The sequence below is a fragment of the Macrobrachium nipponense genome, chromosome 3 (genome assembly GCF_015104395.2).
Source record: "Macrobrachium nipponense isolate FS-2020 chromosome 3, ASM1510439v2, whole genome shotgun sequence".
Lineage (NCBI taxonomy): Eukaryota > Metazoa > Arthropoda > Malacostraca > Decapoda > Palaemonidae > Macrobrachium > Macrobrachium nipponense.
In genome coordinates, this window is record NC_087202.1 from 118,911,725 (window position 1) to 118,932,314 (window position 20,590).

At 35.5% G+C, this 20,590-nt stretch overlaps 1 protein-coding gene across 7 annotated transcripts in view; it reads right to left on the reverse strand.

The window, feature by feature from the left end:
- Positions 1-11,026: 11,026 nt before the first annotated feature.
- The window catches only part of LOC135222004 (fatty-acid amide hydrolase 2-like), a 351,694-nt gene continuing 342,130 nt past the window's right edge, over positions 11,027-20,590 (reverse strand). For all 7 annotated transcript variants that reach the window (XM_064260114.1, XM_064260117.1, XM_064260115.1 and 4 more), the window contains 2 exons: positions 18,786-18,968; positions 11,027-18,174 (listed from right to left, as the gene is read on the reverse strand). In XM_064260114.1, the coding sequence (XP_064116184.1) occupies positions 18,076-18,174; positions 18,786-18,968 (282 nt within the window). In that variant the 3' untranslated portion in view covers positions 11,027-18,075. The remainder of the gene's footprint in view (positions 18,175-18,785; positions 18,969-20,590) is intronic.

Genomic DNA, 20,590 nt, shown 5'->3' on the forward strand with positions numbered 1-20,590 from the left:
TATTTTGTGCTACCTGGGAACAAACTGGCAAAACAACAGTATGTCTTGCACATTATTATTATTAATAGGGCTTAGTTTTTCCAGACCTCTGAGTCTCAAGTAGACTCTTCTCAGGCTGGTTCTCAGGGATTAATCCTGAGAAGAAGGAGGAGGAAAAAAATTAGACTTTATTTAAGAAACCTGTCTAATTTTAAAAAATTTATGACGTTAATTAAAAAATCTTTACTTTCAGCAAGAACACTATTCATTTTTGAATTCCGTAGATAATTGATCTTTGTTGGGTCCAGTTTGGGCATTCGGTAAGTAAATGCTGCACTGTCATGGGTGTTTGACATCTATTACACTTTATTGGGTCAGCATGTGGTGTTGACATCAAGTGACCATGCGAGAATCTTGTGCGTCCTATACGGAGCCTTGTTAGGATCACCTCTTTTGATCTTTCTTTTTGTAAGGATGTCCTCCATGCATACACTTCAGTTCTTATGTTTTTAAGTTTATTTGTGGTTGACACTAAGGCCCATTCTCCTTTCCAATCCTGGTATATCAATGTTTTAACAGATGTTATACAGTCTGACACTGGGGCATGTGTAATTAATTGTTGGAGGGATAGTGCAGGCTAATTTGGTAGCTGAGTCTGCATTTTCATTTCCTTTTATTCCCTCGTGCACTGGAATCCAACATATTTCTATTGATAATCCTGATTGGAGGAGTTGATGAATTTTTATTTGTATTTCCTGCACTATTTGGTTTACTGATTTATACCGTCTTATAGCATCTATAGCACTACGTGAGTCACTGAAAATAATAGAGATGCTTTTGCCTCAGATATCATATCAAGAGCCATCTGTATGGCTGTGACTTCTTTTGATTAACATATTTTTTGAATATGCAGATGCTCCTACTCCAACATTATTTATGGAGCCGTCTGTATATACCATGAATTAGTTTCCTTTTCTTCTAATGTGCTACAAAGCATGTTGGCGGTACATTTCAGTACTTGTCATTTGCTTTTTAAGCAGGTAAGACAGGGAGAGTAGTACCTCGAGATACGAAATTAATCCGTTCTGAGGCGCCCTTCGTATCATGAGGTTTTCGTATCTTGGACCACGTTACATGTAAAATGGCTAATCCGTTCCAAGCCCTCCAAAAACACCCCAGTAAATTTCATAATAAAGCTAAATTGACCTATAAACAATGAAATACTACAACAATTTGGACCATTCAATACCTAAATTAATAAAAAAAAATGCAAAATATAACCTGTAAATAAAGTGTATATTAGTGTACATGGTAACAAGAAATATACTGTACGTAAAATGTGGAAGCTTACCTTTCAAGTGAGGCTATCTCCAAAAGTGGTGGCAGAGGAGGAGGAGGACAAACGGCAGATACGTATGTACGTACGTACACTTTAAAAAATATACATACGTAACTATCCAAAGAAGATTGCTTCTGCCTACTTTTCACAATGTTCCTGTGTGAGCCTTTTCGAGGGTGTCTTCTTCAAATGATTGCACTTTATGAAAAGCGGCTTTAATTTCTACCGTTTTTTTTTTTTATTTTTTTTATTTTTTACTTTTTTTTTTTACTTTACGTAGGTTTTTTCTTTTTTTTTTTTTTTTTTTACAGAATTTCAACTTTCTGTTTTTTATCACTTGGTTCTTTTTTTGCACCTCATGACTCTGTTGGCCCTGGTGTCCATCAAAACCCTGTTCAACCAAATGCTCTCTCTGCAACTGATTTGGGTACTGAATGTTCGGCTGCTGACCTTCAACATAAACTGAAGTGCCTTGATTATACTGGTATGCATGTTGTAAATGATTGGTCAACACCCTCTTTTCAGCAGGGAGTGCAGATTCTACCAACCTTGCAAAGTTTCCAGTTATCCCATGAGAGAGACCTTGATCACTTATCCCATGTGAGAGATCTTGGTCACTTATCCCACGAGAGAGATCTTGGTCAATCATATCATATATGTCATCACTCAAGAGGTGCTCTTCTTTTTCCATTTTCTGTGAAAAGATATGAGAAATTTATTTTTTAAATACACATTGATGATCCCGAAAACGAATACCGCGTGCGTACTATAACAATGCTGGTACCGAGTGGCCGAGGCACGCCACCACATGTACATAGTAGATGCATGATGGGAGGGACGCTGGCCAATAGGAAAGAAGGATCTCATGGCCGCGACTAGCATCAGGAACCAATGGGAGAGCAGGAGGATGGTGGCGAGTCTACTAGTACTAAGATGGCGGCGCGCGGCACGAGTTTCAAAATTGTTATCCGGGTGAATCTCGGACTTTCAGAAACCTTTCGTATCTTGAAAACTTTTCGTATGTAGAGCCGTTAAATTTTTCGTATTGGCTTTCGTATCTCGAGTTTTTCGTAAGCTGAGCCTTTCGTATCTCGAGGTACCTCTGTACATATCTTAATTAGTTTTAAAATCCACAGTGGTGGCAATTCCATTGGTGGGTGAAAAATTGGATCTACGTTATGCAAGTTCATTATGTATTTAGCTCTTTTTGAGAAAGAGCTAGTACTATTAACTTCTGCTACTGGATTACAATTTTGAAAGCATTCAGCTGCAGGAGACGATCTCGCTTGCAGTGAAAGACCTCTTTGTATTGCTATCAAATTACAGTGATGTTTCAAGGGCAACACACCTGCCTCTACCAGAAGCGAACTTGTTGGGGACGATCGGAATGCTCCTGTGCACAATCACACGCCTCATGGTGCACTGCATCGAGAGTTTTTAATGCAGATTCTGAGGCGGATGAATATATTGGACAGTAGTAATCTATTATGGATAAGACTGTTGCCTTATATATCTTTAATAAAATGTCTCGCTTTCCTCCCCAATTAGCATGTGATAACTTTTTCAATATCGCAAGGGCTTTGATGCCCTTGGCTTTAATGTATTTGATGTGCTCTTTCCAATTTAAATGTTGATCAAATATCACTCCTAGATTTGATTTTTGTGCAAAATTCCCTAGCAACCCTGGTAAAGGGGTGAAATGGGCGCCCGACTCTCATAGACCGGGTTAAAAGCGGGCGACACTGAATACTGTGGGGGGAACCTGTTGGTTAGTTGACGGCGAAAGGAAGACAAATTGATGCTGTTGCTGAGGCTGAGCCTTAGAAGTCGAAGGCTGGGATACTTGCTGAATTGGTACAGCTTGTAGCACAGGATGCTGTTGCGGAACTTGGAAAGGTTGGAACCTCCTTTGTCTCTTCCTAGCCCTAAATCTGGAGGAAGAAGACTCTAATTTCCTTTTGAAAGGAATGCCCCAACGCAACCTGATGCTTTGATTAAGACGTGATGCCTCGTTCTGAACCTCGTTTACTGCCGAAGCTAGGAAGAGATCTGCACCCCAGATTGAGGAAGCCAGAAGCTTGTTGGGTTCGTGTCTGATCGTAGCCTCAGATAGAACATGCTTCCTGCAATTTCTCCTAGCAACCGCAAAGTCGTACAAGTCACATTGCATGCCCAAAAGTAAAGACTTCGCAATGACCTTAAACAGCGGCTCCTGAGCGTACTCCAGAGCCACTGTCTCTGTCATCACTAGGGAGTTAAGAGACCTTGCGAGATGTGTCCTAGCATCAAATTTGGCTTGGATCAGTGCGTCTGACAGCTTAGGGAGGCGCTCACTAAACAAGGTGATTGCACAGTCTGGCTTCAGCTTGCTTACCGAGAATATAGCCGGCAAATCCTCCCACAAATCCTCCCTACCTGGGAGTAGCAATGATGTGGGATCTGTCTCCCTAAGCTGGGGCATGGGCTCCTCCCGAGTCACTGCCTGAAGGGTAAGTTCTGCCACCTTTGATGTAAAAGGTAAGGGGTTCCCGTCATCAGTCGTAAACATTGTGAAGGGCTTTTAAATCCTGTTACCCTAGTATTTGAACAGTTCCACTCTTCTAGGCTCCGTATCCATGCTTGGGGGAAATGAAAATAAAATCTCGTAAAATATAAAACCACTATGAAGGCCACTCGGTAACGATGGCCGCAAAAAGGGGAAATTCTACTTGCCTACTGAAAAACGATAAGAAACGGCAAGCAGACGAAAAGAAAAAAGGGAAAAATATCTGAATGAAATATACCAAACTTAAAAATAAAAGGGATAAGGGTGGATATACGGCGAAGCACGTAACAAAGAAACGTGCTCGAATGCAGACCCCCGTGAAAAACATGAAAATAATGAAAATAACAAAAACACAAACGAAAACAGGATCGACAAAAAAAAACCGCCACCCAAGACATAAATAAAATATGTACTGAAAAATCACATGTCACGAGCAGGAAGGAAGCCCACTCGAAACTGGAACAAAACAAGGGTACGCCGTAATGGCGACTCGCCGTCGCCCGCTACGGTAAAGTGGCGCCTAACAAAACCCTAAATAAAGGCAAAACGAAAGGCAAAATCACTCCCTAAATATTGAAAAAAGCTGAACCAGTACTTAACTAGGGTGAAGAGGCAGATTGACGATCCATAACGATAAATAATACGAAACAATGAAAAAAGAACAGATAGCTTAAAACGAGCGTGCAAACACGATGAGGCTATCGTTAAGTATGACGTCACAGACGCCTTCAACGGGGTAGCTGGGTGTGACCTATGGGTCGGCTCCCTGTATTTAGGGTCTTTTGATGAGGAAAAGGCTAATTGGAGGGGTTGCTGTGGTAGTGTTTAACACTCGCCCCAGTTTTATACCGACACCTTTTATATAGGTGAGCGAGTCAGAGGTTTCTGACATGTCCAATTTAGCAGTTCTCTGGTATTATAGCAATATTTTACTAGAAATAGTGCTATAGGAGACATATTTCACTGGGCAACACGGCTTCCTCGCCCAGAAATAGATTTTTCCTACGTCAAAATCCCTTTTCAGTGCCATAAAGGTGAAGTTTGATTGTTTGGTTCTTCAGCCATCTTTTGTCTTTGTAGAAGATGATTGCTTTTGTTTTATCAGTTGAAAATTTAAATCCAACTGAATTTGTCCAACTACATATATTTGAAATGGCAGTATTGAGAACTTTCTGAGCATGTCTCAAATTACTACTTGTATAGTAAATAACAAAGTCATAAACATATAAACGGTTTTTTTACACCACTTGGTAAATTTATAGTAATGTCATTGATTGCTACAGCAAACACTGTAAAGCTCAAGACACTACCTTGAGGGATTCCCTCTTCCAGTTTACAGGTTACTGATTATGAATTTTCTACTCTTACTTGAAAAGTTCTGTTTGTTAAAAAGTTCTTAATAAATATTGGTAAGTGGCCTCTTAGTCCCTTGGAGTGGGGTTTTTGTATGATGTTGTTTCCATGTTATATCGTATGCTTTTTCTATATAAAAAAAATATAGCTACTGTTAATTTTTTTGTTCAAAGCCTTTTTTGATATGATCTTCTAAATGTGTTAAGGGATCTAGGGTTGATCTGCCAACTATTGAACCTGATTGTGTTGGTGTTAAAATGGATTCTTTGGTTATTACATACGTTAATTGTGCATTAACCATTTTTTCTAAGATTTTGCATAGGCGGCTTGTTAGGGATATCGGTCTATAATTGGATGGATTACTTGCATTCTTTCTTGGTTTATTTATTGGAATTATTATGGCATGTTTCCATTTATCAGGAAAGGCACATTTTAGCCAAATACTATTATAAAATTTTAATAAATATGATTTAGCTATGGGAGCTAATTTTTCTATCATTTCAAATGATAATTTATCATATCCTGGTGCGGAGGGATGAAGAGTTGAAGGCATTATCTAGTTCATCCATGTTGAAAATATAATTATATTCCAGGTCTTCAATAGTTTCAAAATTGAGTATTATATTTTCTTTTTGTTTTCTGATATTTTGAAAATGTATATCTAGGCTAGAGTAAGAACTGATGTTTTCAAAATGCTTTCCAATTATATTTGATATTTCATAAGTATCATGGTATATTTTTCCATTTAGATGTATTGCACTTCTTGGAGGTTTTGTTTTCCATTGATTTTCCTTATCCTTTGCCAGATATCCCTTGTGGATGTGTTTGAAGATATGTTTGAGACATTCTTTTCATGATGCGATTTTTTCAGCTATTACTGTTTTTCTAAATTTGGCTGTATATTTGTTTTATGGTGGTTTAATGTGGGTGATTGTTATGTTTGTTATAAATATTTTGTTTAATATGTTTGTATTACGTATAGGGTATTTTGTTGAGTGATTTAAGGCGAGTTTGAGTCTGTTAAGGTTGCGACCCAATACATATATGTTTATTTTACTCAAGGTTGTTAAGGTTGGATTCCACAATGGGACAGGGGATTTTGTGGAATGTGATTTGGTTTTTGGAATGCTTTTATCTGCAGCATTTATTATGAAGTTTGAGAAGGATTCACATGTAGTATTGTGATCTTCATTATGTGGGAATGGTGGTATGTTTTGAGTGTATAGGAAATATTTATCCCAATTAGCTTTTTGGATATTATATCTTTTAGGTGGCAATATTTTGATATTACTTAAGTAGTTCAGAATGATTGGGAAATGGTCACTTGTGTATGAATTGTCTAAGACATTCCATTCAAATTTCTCGGCTACATCATTTGAACATAATGAAATGTCAATTGAGGAAAAGGTTAGGTGTGTATTTGAAAAATATGTTGGAACTTCACCTTCATTGAGGCAACACAGGTTATGTTTCATTATAGTTTTTTCTGTGTTGGTTCCGGATATGTCAGTGGGGGTTATTAGTATCCCATAATGGATTATGTGCATTAAAATCTCCTACTATAAGTAGGGGTTCGTGTATACTTTTTGCTAATAAGTTCAGAAAAATCACTAAAATTTGCATTGAAATTTGGTTGGTTACATAAATTACAAATAGTGATTTTACTTTTGTCAGGCATATACAGATTAATAGCTATTATTTGATATGGCATAGATGGTATGTTGAAAGGTTCATATGTTATGCTATTATGAACGTATATAGCTGTGCCTAATTTTCCACTGTCAGTTGGTGAATAACAGGCAATTTTATAGTGATGGATATTTGTAGGGTTACTTCCTATATGTTGTAGACATATGCACATTGGGTTGTGGTCTCGTATGATTCTTTGTAATTCACCCAGACGTAGTCGCGTTAAGAGGCCATTTATATTCCATTAAATTATTTCATATTCTATTATTGGGAGGAATTGGTATTAAGTTCTGTAAATTGATTGTGGATTTTACTTTACCTTGTAGTTTATATGCATTTGAATTTATTTGTGGTTTTTTATCGTTGTATTTGTATGTTGGTTATTAGATTCAGCGGTTGTTATTTCAAGGATTCAGAACATAATTTGTTCTCATGTTGGTGTGTTAAAGGACATTTCCATAATTTAATAAAATTGTCTATACAATTTTGTACTGTCCTCTGTCTTGGTGGTTAGTTGGTTATATGTACCTACGAAGCACTCATTACACCCACAAGACGAAGCATGTTTGGTGATGTTAATTACTGGTTCTGAAGTATTTGATCTAGCTTTAGAAATTTCTGGTTTCGTAATTCTATTAGTCCTTTTCTGTAGTGATAAGGACTGCCGGTTAGAGGGGTTATTTGTTTTGTTGTTGTTAATGGAATATTTGGGTCTTGTGGATGGTTGGGGGTGATAGTTACATTTTGGTTTGGTTTAATGGTATGATTTTCATTAGTATTATTTGATGGGAATTGTAAAGTGTGATTAATTGTTTCTTTACTGTCCAGATGTTGGCTGTTTGATTGAGATTGAGGGTAATTGTGTATTTCCACTTGTGATGAGGTTAGTATAATCTCTTTTATAAAATGTTCTCCTGGTGTAATTGGAGTTTCTTTGGATGGATTGTAGTTTTCAATATTTACTTTTTTCCCTTAAGTGGAGTTTGTTCCAGTATTCTTTTCTTTTTGCCAGTTTGATTATTATTATTATTTAACTCCTCCTCCATTGGAAGTTATTTTCCATAGATAACTGAATCATCTATGTTAGTGGTGGTATTTGTTGGTATAATATCACTTTTATCTTGGGTTTCAGTATTATTAATATGAAATTTAGTTTCTATGTTTATTTTATCTTGTTTGTTATTGTGCATGCTTGATGTCTTGATTTTTAGTCACATTTGAAAAGGTGGGGGTTTGGATGGATTATTAACTCCTCTTACTTTTAGCTCAAGTCTGGCTTCCATAACTGACATTCCTGTTCTATTTATTAACAACTGAAGTTCTGTGTTGTATTGGTAAAATGAGCATTCTTTAGATTTTGCGTGATGGGCTAGTCCACAATTAATGCATCTTGGCTGATTGCAGTTCCAATTAGTGGTATGGTTATCTGATGCGCACTGCACATATTGCCTTATTACAGCATTTTTTGTATGTGTCTCCATACCTCGAGCACTGTGTACATTGTAGTGTGGTTTTGGAACTAAAGGACGAACTTCTCTATTTTGTCCAAGAATTTTTATTTTAAATGATAGGTCTTGGCCTGTAAATTTTATTTTGGCAATGTTGATATTTTTATTTTTGTCTTTCCTACTTGAAATAGAGTATATTTCTAGATCGTGAATATTGTTATACTATCTCAATTTTAAGGAGTCTAGCAGTAGTTGTTTTGAAGGAAGCTCTTGCTCGTTATTGGGTAGGATGACTGTACCCTGTACATAATTCAATGTTTCGTGGCTTGTAATTGTTACTTTTATATTATTTATTTCTGTTATACTTGTAAAGGCAGTGGACTGCTTTTTATTGGTTACTTGGATAAGCCATTCACTGTCCTTGATGTGTCTACATTCCATGTCTTGTGTTGATATATGTTAAATAATTTGTTTTCTAGTATTGCTGCTGAGATTTTGTCAGCAGCTTTGAGGACTAGAAATCTTGACCAGTTATCTGGTCCAAAGAGGTCATCAAAATGTACAAATGTGGGATTAAGTTGGTAATTTTTGTGTCCCTTTTGATCCTTGTTTTATATATGTTGCTTGTCTATTATGATTTTTATATTTTGCTGTATTGTTGAGAGGATTATTTGTCTCTAATTCAGAATTATTGTTCATCATATATGGTTCCATTGTTACGATATTGGAGTTTACCAATTTATTTTTGTTTGTTTCTTTTTATTTATGCACCCTATTGGTTTTCTGACTCTGCTGCTTTACTTGGAACAGGGTGTTCCTTTGTATCATTTATAGTACTTTCACTACTCGAGGTGGTACCAAGGAAATTCGGGAGTGACGTGCCAATAGTCATCCACTGTGCCAGAGTTTTTCCATCATGGGGCCCAGGGGTACTCAAATCATTTATTTCAGTATTCCAAAATATGAGATGAGAAAAAAAAAAATTCTTGAAAAGATATCATTGGTCCTTTGCGAAGTTAAATCTTCCGCCAATGGCACAAGTGAGAAAGGACTACCAAATGTCCGAATCCCTACCCTACCCCAAAAGGAGATGGCATAACATGATTAGTATGGCCCAAGTGTAAGCAAACCCGCTTGCTAGGACTAAGAGTATTACGATAATACAATTATCCCGATCCTAATCACATTATGGGCCAACTGGATAAAATAGCAAGAGTTCTATTCCTAGAACCAGGCCACCCTGGAATCCGTGGTCCAGCTCCACAGAATAGATCTGCCTGAAAAACAGGTCCGAACATCGTCGGGTAGATGATGGATCTACCACAGTTCTCACTATTTAGTTTGGATTTATGTAACTCCATGTTAAGCCATGATATGTTTCCTCATTTATTTGCTTTAAAAAATTTTAGCAAAAATGGAAAAGTCCACAGAAGTTAATTCGAAAATATACACAATGTCATATGGGACTCTTGGGTTCAAACCTGGGAAGAAATTCCTGAGGTTCGAGAGCCCCCTCACCACATCAAGGTGGTCCCATAATGAGGGGGGTGTCTTGCACAGCTCAATGCAGACACCACTAAAGATTCTTTGCAGCATCCATTCAGCACCCAGCTCCATCGGTTTCTACCCTTAAATGTTTAACCGATTCCATCAGCCTTTTCCTACCAAGCTATCCAACTTTCACTTTGTTTTGCTACAATTTTCACTCTCATTCAACAACAAATCGTTCAGATGAGTCATACGAGTCAAGAAGAGAGACCCAATGGCTTAATTCTTAATGGACAAATCCCCTCACATGAGTAGCAACAACAGGTTTTGGGTAGTGGATAGATTCACTCATGGTGAGCATCAATATTACGCACTACGTATTGAATTTTGCTTGTAAATATACCCACGGGTTGCTATTGCTTTTAGTTCTTCTCTTTTATGATAGTATGTCAGTCAGTTATAACTGTAATTTTGCAAAGAAATATTGCAAAAAAACATATATGTATAATCCAAAATAGTTACTGCATCTTCAATATCAGTAAATTTATGTTTTTACTACAAATATACTCAGAATTTGTTACTGATTTTAGTTCTTATCTGTTTTGATACTGCGTGAGCTGTAATTATATGCTTTTAATAAAATAAAATTATTTATTAGAAAAAACATGTACGTATAACTTGATAAAATTTATGATTGTCTTGTAAAAGAGGCCCCAAAAGAGGTTGTAAATAGTAATCTTCAACTTCTAGTGGAGGGTAGGGAGAATTTTTTAGAATTCTTTTCTTACACCATGTTCATTTGCATATCTTCCTCTTTCCATTGATGGGTTTTTCTTGAATTGGCTGACCTCTGAGTTTCCACAGCCTGGGGTGCTGCATATGCAGCTTTTAGCCCAGTTCTTGAGGGTTAAACTATTATAATAATATATAAATATTTATAACTGACACAGCTCCCTCTTAAGGTGAATTTCACACTATATATGAAGTTACTATGACAGAGATGACCCCTTATGGGATGCTGGAATTTGGTCAAGGCATAGCCTACATAATGAGGTCTTGCGTCTTTCAAGACCTATCAAGTTGGTGCACCAAAGAGTAACTGCAGAGAATAAGGCTACTAATAATTTTAGGGTCGAAGAAAAATGTTTTATGATAAAAGCTATGGTACTGCAAAAAAATTAAATATGCCGACATTTTTTATTTACGTATTCTGAAATTCATATAAAAATCTAAAGCATTAATTGGAAAACATTATGTATTTCAAATAAATGGTGTGATATATAACTAGTTTATAATTGTGTGTAAAACGTTAAAACACTTATAAAACAAAAATAAAACAGAAAAAATGTTCTAAAGCACATATATCAATGTTAAATATAGTTTTGAAAATCTTAGTAGAAATAACAAAATTTAATAACTTTGAAAGTAGTTATCAAATTTAGTTATCAACCAAATATAATTGATACAAAGAAATTTGCTACTAAAAACTTCCTTTACACAAACCAAGGTGGTTCAAGTCTGTAAACAGCAAAACCAATGGCTTATGGCACTCTAAATATTAACACACATACCTTATCTTAAACCAAAAAATAATTATGAGAAATTGTAAGGAATGTTAAAGCTTATGCAATGAAATGTGTAGAGAAGTAAATGTACTATCACAGTAGTTACAAGAAATTGCATAGCATTCGCAAAATAAAAATTCTAGTCATGAATACCATGGTATTTTATTATGCTAAAAACCTATTGTTTCTATATTCTGAATTTAACATATGGCCTGTCAAACATGTTAAAGATTGGTCCCTTACTTCCTCTCAGGCAGAACTAAAACAAATTGTTTTTTTTGTATGTTCCTCTAGAACACAATTAAATTACAGTATTATTGCAAAAGAGTGAAATTAATAGCTCATTTATTCATCATGAAGGGGACAAGATTATTCCCTTTGGTATACAAATGACTGATAAAGCTTTAATATTTTAATAAAGTACTAGGCCAACATTGTTGTTAAGTACTTAAAAGATATTACTATCAATTAACAAGATATTAAGCAATAATCTCTCTCTCTCTCTCTCAAAACAGTGATAAATTTTCAACCGATTAAAATTTAAAACAAAACTTTTATCTCTTCCTTAAATATTACACCCGCTAACCAATAGCGCCATATCACATAAAACTACATAAATTAGATATTAAAATAATGTCTTACATGCTGGTCTTATTAAAATCATGTCTTTAATACTCAAAAATCATGTGAATTCTTTTAAAGGAACCTGAGGACTAAGGAAATCCGTCCCCAATGCCATCTCTAAGCTAAGGGATCGGTTGTCTTGATGAGTCTTCTCCAACCCTTCTTCCCCAAATCCTACCACACTGCCTCACACCGTCTAATCCTTTGCCTCCCACTCAAACTTCTACTCCTTACATGTTCCACCCGAGCCCTCTTCACTCCTTCCTCCTCACCACGTACCCAAACCATCTCATACTCGACTATCACATCAGAAATTATTACCACTCCTGCTCTTCTAATTTCTTCATTTCCTAGCCACTCATGCAGTGAGTTCCCCAAATTCCAATTCATCATCCTCCATGTTTTATAACCATACATCATCAACAGTCTGACTACAATAAATCATTATTTATAGTTTATTTGACATGACATTCTTTTATCACAACACTACCCCTGCCACCTCCCTCCATTTCTTCACATACTCTCTCCTGGCTCAAAGTAGTTCTAAGTACGTACTTGAAATTCTCTAACAGATTTAAATCAAGGACTCTTCTATTACGCATAAATAACCTAGCCCCTCCCTGCTTGTTGAACACTGTACATCACTTTTACCCATTCAAGAGATTCCTGCCACTCTCTTACTCTTCTTAGCAATTGTTCTCAGTCTCTGTCATAATCACCAAATCATTTCCATTACTAATCCCCTCATTCAAAACATCCATAAATAATCTCTGCTGATGCATGCTGACTCAAATTCCAACATTTCTGTTTTGCCACATGATGCCACTACTGTTGTCCTTGTTCCTCTGTACATCATTTCAACCAACTTTTCTTGCACTTTCTTCTTTCTTAAACACCAAGACACCACCTCCCTTGTTATTTTAACAAATGCCTTCTCTAGGTATAAAAGTACACAGTAGAACTTATAGGTAATTAATTATCTTTAAGCCTCTTTTCATGAACTGTCTTATATAAAAGCAGCATCAAATGTACTTCTCCCTCTCATGAAACCATACTGCTGTTCACTAATCTAACAACTGCTCATGAAATTTCATCAATTATTCCTTCTACATCCTACAACAAATGTTCTGTTGGCTTGATTCTTCTATAATTATTACTCTCCTTAATACCCTCTTTCTGTTTAAACATATTTACCATCATTCTTTGCTCTAAATCATTTAGCATTACTTCCTCCTACAAGATTGTCTTCAACAGTATACCAATGTCCATTTTTCCCCACTCTACACCAAGTATCTCCAACATTTCAGTTTACACCTCAGAAGGGCATAGAGCTATTCCAGTCTTCATTTTATTTATAGCACTCTTATCTTATACAAATTGCACCTCCATCACCAGCCTACCCACCCTTCCCATCTCCCCTAAATCCCTTCATTTATTTCCTGGGTAAGATGCTTATAATGAAAGTTGCAGACTTTTACGTAACTGAATCCTGAAATTCTCTATTGCATTACAACTTTTCATCCTCTTTTGACAATCCATACCCACTTGTTCGCCTAGCTGCTGCTTCTGTAATTTTCATATTCCAGATTTTCAAATCCTCTATAAACTCCCTCCTCTCTTAAATTTATTCCTAATTGATGCCTTCCTCTTGCATACTTCTCATAGTGATCACACTGTTCTTTAAAATCCCTTAATTTTGTTCTTGACCTCCTTAACCACTTCTTGGGTTTTCTACTTCTCATCTTGATATCTATCACTAGGAACCTATGTTGTTTCACACATACCTAACCATAGATTACCTTAAAATAAACTACACTGCCTCCAAAAGTCCGAACTGATAGATGCTGTTGTCAAAATCATAACTAACATGAATAGAAGAAATAAAATGTGGAAATATCTCTCTCACTTTCTTAAGAGCAACAAAAATTAACATCTGGATGAATATCAATGCATGCATGATTTAATTAGATAATGTATATGTGTGTTCAAACCATAACATAACCTTTGTGGAAGTTATGGCCAATCTAAATGATACTTGTTCAGTAAATATATGTTTTAGGCTGGATTCCTCTGCACACAGGTTGGACAACTATTTTTTACTTTTATAACATTCTTATTTTCATTCTTTAATTTCCTTAAGCTTTGAAACTTAATGCATGACAACCAAATTACTACTTTATTAAATACGACTATCATATTCAGCCTTTAATATTAATTCCTTTGGATTTTTTAAAGTCACTGGATTTCAAGAGGTCAGAGTTATAGAGGCTGATTACTGCCCACACTAGGCAGAATCAGTTATGGACTTGTTACTTGAGGCCAATGGCATGGGTGTAGCATTAACTTCACTAAGGATTGAAGGTCAAGTCTTTGAAGTGTTTGGATAATCAATTATAATTTAATTACAATATAAGAAGTCATTTAATTAAAAAATAATTTTGGATTCTAAAAGAATTATTCCTCACAACACCATCTATCACATTTCCTACAAAATCAGAGAGCACATCCACATAAGAAAATATTCAAACATAAGTGCATGGTTCATATAAACACAAATTACAAATATTACAGGGGACATCTGTTTGTGGGAAACTATAGCTGGTTCACTTTATGTAGATTCTTGGATGAGCCCTATACCTATGAGACGTTTGTTTGGCAGCCACTGATTGGCTAGTGCTGGAGGTAGGTATCTTGCTCAGTGGCTCACATTTTTGTCAGCAGCTTAGAACACTAGCAATATGTTTTTTTTTTCTTCATTTATCTCATGTTTTGCTCAAGACAAGAAAGTTTTGGTCATATCATGGGATTCAGTATTAATTGTACAACTAAATAATTTTTTCATAAATCAATAAGATTAAAAACAAAGGAATTACAAGTAAAAGTGAAGAGAGAAGCATTTCATTCTTTAAACCTGGTTTTACTCAAAAGGATTTTGCATCATTCAAGTAATCAAGATAAAATAACACTTGTGTTTTACAATAAATTCACCCTGAATAAGCTGGTGTTTTCAGATTTTAGATGTGTGTGATATGTGAAGAGAAAATGAAGAATATATTTTATTATATTGCATCCGTACTTTATTCAAGTTTGATAGTAGTGTTGCGAGGCAGTGATCTGCTTGATACCGCAGCGTTGGCCCTCTCAGCTAACAGTTGACAATTAGTGATATGCGAAGTTTGCAGTTTCAACAATATTTACTGTATTATGTCGTTACATTTTCTGCATATAAACCCACAGAATTCCCATAATGACTTGAACATTTTCACTTTAATATTGTATATGAGAGTACATTGGAACATAGAGTACATTGGGATATATCTGATAATAATAAAATAAATAAATAATCAAATGGATGTATCTGGTATCGTTACTCATATCTAGGCGGGTCACAGAAAATTCAGTCCAGGGAAGAACTTGAAATCTATGGACAGACTTCGTACTCTTGAACTCAAACGAAGCCTTAATCAGGTTGGTTCAGCATATGTATTGTTTCTTATTTTCTTATATGGATATATTTTCAAAAATTAAAAGAGATATCAGAAATTTATTAGAGTGATATGTAATAATGATCTCAGTGAATGATAAACAACAAAGAACTCCCATTATGACTGTTGAACATTTTCACTCCAATATTGTACATGAGAGTACACTGGGACATATCTGATAATAATAAAATAAATAAATAATCAAACGGATGCATCTGGTATCGTTACTCGCATCTAGGCGGGTCGCAGGAAATTCATTTCTGGTAAGAACTTGAAATCTATGGACAGACTTCGCACTCTTGAACTCAAAAGAAGCCTTAATCAGGTTGGTTCAGCATATGTATTGTTTCTAATTTTCTTACATGGATATATTTTCAAAAAATAAAGAGATATCAGAAACTTATTTGAGTGTTATACAATAATGATCTCAGTGAATGATGAACAACAAAGAACTAAGTAAGATTGTTATCCTTTCAAGCTGAGAAAGCACCAGCATATTCAGGGTAAATTTATTGTATGAAAACAAGTTTTATTTTATCTTGATTGCATGAATGATGATAAATAATTAAATGCTTCGCTCTTCTTTTACAAGCTGTAATTCCTTTGTTTTTATCTTACTGATTTCAAGTAAAAATAATTAGTTGTACAATTAATACCAAATCCTATGGTATGACCAAAATTTTCTAAGATACAGACAAAAATATGAGACACTGAGCGAGCTGCCTACCTCCTGTTACCAACCAATCAGCGGCTGCCAAACAAACGTCTCATAGGCATACGGCTCGCCCAAGAAATCTACCTAAAGTGAACCAACTATAGTATATACGTATATCTTTATCAAACTTTAGACATTCAGAGACTAAGATCTGTATGATTCTTTAAAATGTATTTAATTCATTATTAAGCATATGTGGAATTCCATAAAAAAATATTTAAATACAATTTTTCTTACTGATTACACCACCTTTTGATATTCTGAATGAAGTGCCCTCCTTAACAGGAATCATAAAGAATCATACCAGACTCAATGTTATTTTTATTATGTGGAGGCATATTTGGTAAAAAATATTAATAAAAGTATATGGGTAGAACAGCTTAGTGTTAAATGGATTGGCTCACATTTGCCAGGTCCATTGTTCAATGGCACCTCAACCCAACCTGTCTAACAACCTGTGAATTGGCATGCATCAGAATCTCCTGGGAGCCCAACATGGAGCAAAATGGTCTAATCACTTGACTATGTTACTCTGAGGCCTAGTATGCACATAATCTAAGTGTCCCTAACACCACTCAAAGGTATGGAACTGACTTTGAGCAGCAATATGCTACATTTTCTCATTTATTTATTTAAAGAAAATCATGGAGCATGTGGATCCAGTTAAAAAGCATCAGTAGCTTTAAGAATAAATACTACCTCACATTTACCATTAAAATCAAATCTGTAGTATGGACAATGTGACACACTAATGGTTTTAAAAACAGTTTCTGGTGCATTTTCTGTTTTCTACGTGAATCTTAGAGAGTCTAATTCCTATCTGTCACTCTCGGCAACTCCTACTCTTAAAAATCTAGGTGTTTCAGCAAAACCCTTACTAGCTAAGTCGTGTACTGACTTGAGGAAATATAAAATCTCCATTTTAAGGAAAATACATATCCCCATTTCCTTTAACCAATAAGAAAGTTATCACCCTAAGGTAAAGAAATTATATTATCTTTTCAAACAACTCCTAAATAAAAAAGGTAAATTTAAAAACAAACACTAAAAAGTGCACCACCAGAAAGGCCCTTACAAAGAAAAAAAATGCAAATGAAAGGAGAAGAAAATGGCAAAAATTTTCAGTGAGAAATGTACCTGTAACAAGAGAATTATAACAAATACTTTATAAACAATATTGGGAAATAAATTCAGATAATATTTTTTCCATTTCTGAATGAATAAATTAAACCAGTATTCTAAGCCCCTGTTCAACATGTAAGAACCTACTGCTTTTCTATATAGTACTATAAAACATAAAATACATCTCAACTACTAAGATTAGTAAAATTCATCACATGAAAATTACAATATGCCCTTAAACCGTTTTCCGTTTTACACACCTGCAGTTAAACTGCGATAACTTACATTGTTTACAATGAACTAAGTTTACTATGAAAATACATTTTCATACATTCACATAAGAGCTTAGCACAATCGTGAACATCACAGTAAACAATGTATTTTGTGATCTTAGGACACCATTTGCAAGGAAATTTGGTCTACAAAAAATGCTTCATTCATGCCTTTATTAACAAAAAACTTGCAGAAAACTGAAGCTGTCAATAAAATGAAACTGAAGCACAAATCTCAAAGTAAAATACTTATTTTCATTCTGCATAATATCCACTAATAGGAAAAATAATGACTAGTTGAGATACAAAATACTATGACCCTTGTGCAATGTGTTTGTAAATCTTTACAATTGTTGCATATCTATATTGACTTATTATTATAAACTACAAAAGATGTTGTTACTACGTATATGATCAGTCTATATTCCCATCCGCTGAAGTCCAACAGTACCTACAACACTTTAGATGGACATACCCATCCTCCAAATGCTTTCTCCAATTCAGCTGCAACTGCTAGACTCAGGTGATCATGATAATGATTAGAAACAACCTGAAATGTTGGTACTGAACATTAGTAAGCAAATTTGTATAAAGAAGAACAAAATACTATTTAATTAGTACAACACATTACTTCTTAAGCATTCATCAGCACTTTCACACCCTTAGGGTACACCCATCTGTTCATACCTCAGCAGCATCACTGTCTGTTTTGTTCTTTTCTTCCATTCCCACAGGTCTCTTTCCACTGAGCTGTTTAATTTTTTTAACTTCCCCTGCTCTCTTTCCAATTCTCTTTTAGGAACAAATCTTTTGAGCAAGTACAATATGAATCTACCATTCAGGCCAGGATTTGAACTTTTTGTGTGGGTACTACTGTCAGTAGACTTACCAGGATTTGATTTTTTTGGGTGGGTACTAATGTCAGTAGACTTACAACTTAGCCATCAAGCAAGATAAAGAACTGATTGGACTCTAATCATCACTTTGAAATGTAATCAAAGCTATAACCTGATAACATTCTTTTTTTAATAAATTACAACTAATTTTTTTAAAGAAAATCTATGACTTATTGGGCCATTTTATGGCAAACAAAATACTCCATAGTTTTAGGCTTGTTATGTATCAAATCTCAAAGATGAAATAACAGAAAATATACAATACCTGAATTCCCAAAGGCACACCATCAGAACCAAGCCCTAGGGGGCACTGAGTTGAAGGGAAGTACAACACATTAATGACTGCTGTGTACACAAAATTGAAGGCCCTAAACAGTGGCTGTCCATGGTAAGGTGCTGGAGTTGCATGACTTGGGAAAAGTAACACGCCATCTTCTCCAAGAAGTTCCTATAGGCACAGTAATAAAATAATAGAAGTTCCTATAGGCACAGTAATAAAATAATATCATAAAAAGTGTAAACCTGAAAACAATTACAGTAAATAAAATTTAGATTCATGGATACAAACATGTGGCTTAAAATGTTAAATTTCCATAGATATGGGCAGCTAGAACAAGTTCTGAATTACAACCTAGTTATTATCTTACTCTCTTTCTTACCAAATCTTGTTAGTATTTGCTTGTGGCTGCAGAGCAACGTGGAATCAGTAATAAATCAGAGTTAAGAGAGAAACCTGCTGCTTACAAAACAAAGGTTTATTCAGAATTTATAAAATATTAAAATGTTTTAAAGCTTATTTTATGTTTATAACATAGAACTCATTGCCTAATATAGCCTGAAGGCTCACTCTGAAGTGTACTGATTGCAAAACTAAATTTATTCTAAAAAAAGAATGATCAGCTAGATCAGTGGTTCTCAAACTATGGGTCATGACACAAAATTGGGTCGCGATATCAATTTTGATTGGTCATGGACACAAAATTATCACACTTTCAGTGTATTTCAGTTACTTAATTGAATTCTTCTTTTATCCACAAATTACTAGTGTGATGTGGGTTCATCCCTTAGTTTTGTGAGTGAAAAGCAGTGCCATGGATTCTATTAATTTAGCTTTGTGAAAGAAAAGCAGGGCTATGGACTCTATTAATTTAGTTCTGTGAATGAAAAGCAGCGCCATGGATTCTATTAATTTAGTTTTGTGAATGAAAAGAGGTGCAAAAGAGGTGCCATGGATTCTATCAGTTTAACTGTTAATTAAAAGCAGTGCCATGATCCTGTTAGTTTAATTTTGTGAAAGGGAAAAGCAATGCCATGGAACCCACTAAATTAGCTTTGTGAATGGAAAGCTGTACATGGTATTTATTTTTTTATAGCGTAGTCACTGTCTTGTTCTCAAGGATTACCCTTCCTTGGCCTATCCAGAGCTCCATGGTGACCAGACTAATGTCAAAGAAATCTCTTTTAGCTGGTCTTGTGGCAAGGTATTGTGTTGAAATGATAAACATTATAACGTGATACAGCATAAATGAACTCAGGATAAGAGGGCTTGAGCTTTCTAGGAGAACACGACTGCTCAGACCCCTTAACTAGCAAGGAGAGTTCCCAGGATTAGGAGATGTCAATACCTCTAAGACATAACGCTAAACTTGGGGCCGCCCTGCAGTCTCTAATGGCAGAAACAGACAAACCTTCTCATCCCTGAGGAAGACCAAAAAGTCTGCTATGCGCTGAATAGAGGTTCCAAGTGGAAAAAACCCCGTTTACGACACCAATCGCAGTAAATTGCCCATTTGCCTTGGTAAACAGCAGAGGTAGACTTTCTGAGACTGCTGGACATATGACCTGCTGTCCTCTGAGAAAAGCTTCTAGCTCAGAGGAGATACTTGATAGCCTCCAACTGTAAAGAGACAGGGATTCTACTGACTATTGGAATCTTTCTACGTGTGGTTGACAAAGAAGATGCTGCCAGGGAGGAATCTCCCTTGGCACCTCTTGACAACAATGACAGTAGATCTGGAAACCATTCTGCCTGCGGCCACAGAGAGGCTACCAAAGTCATCCTGAGACTCT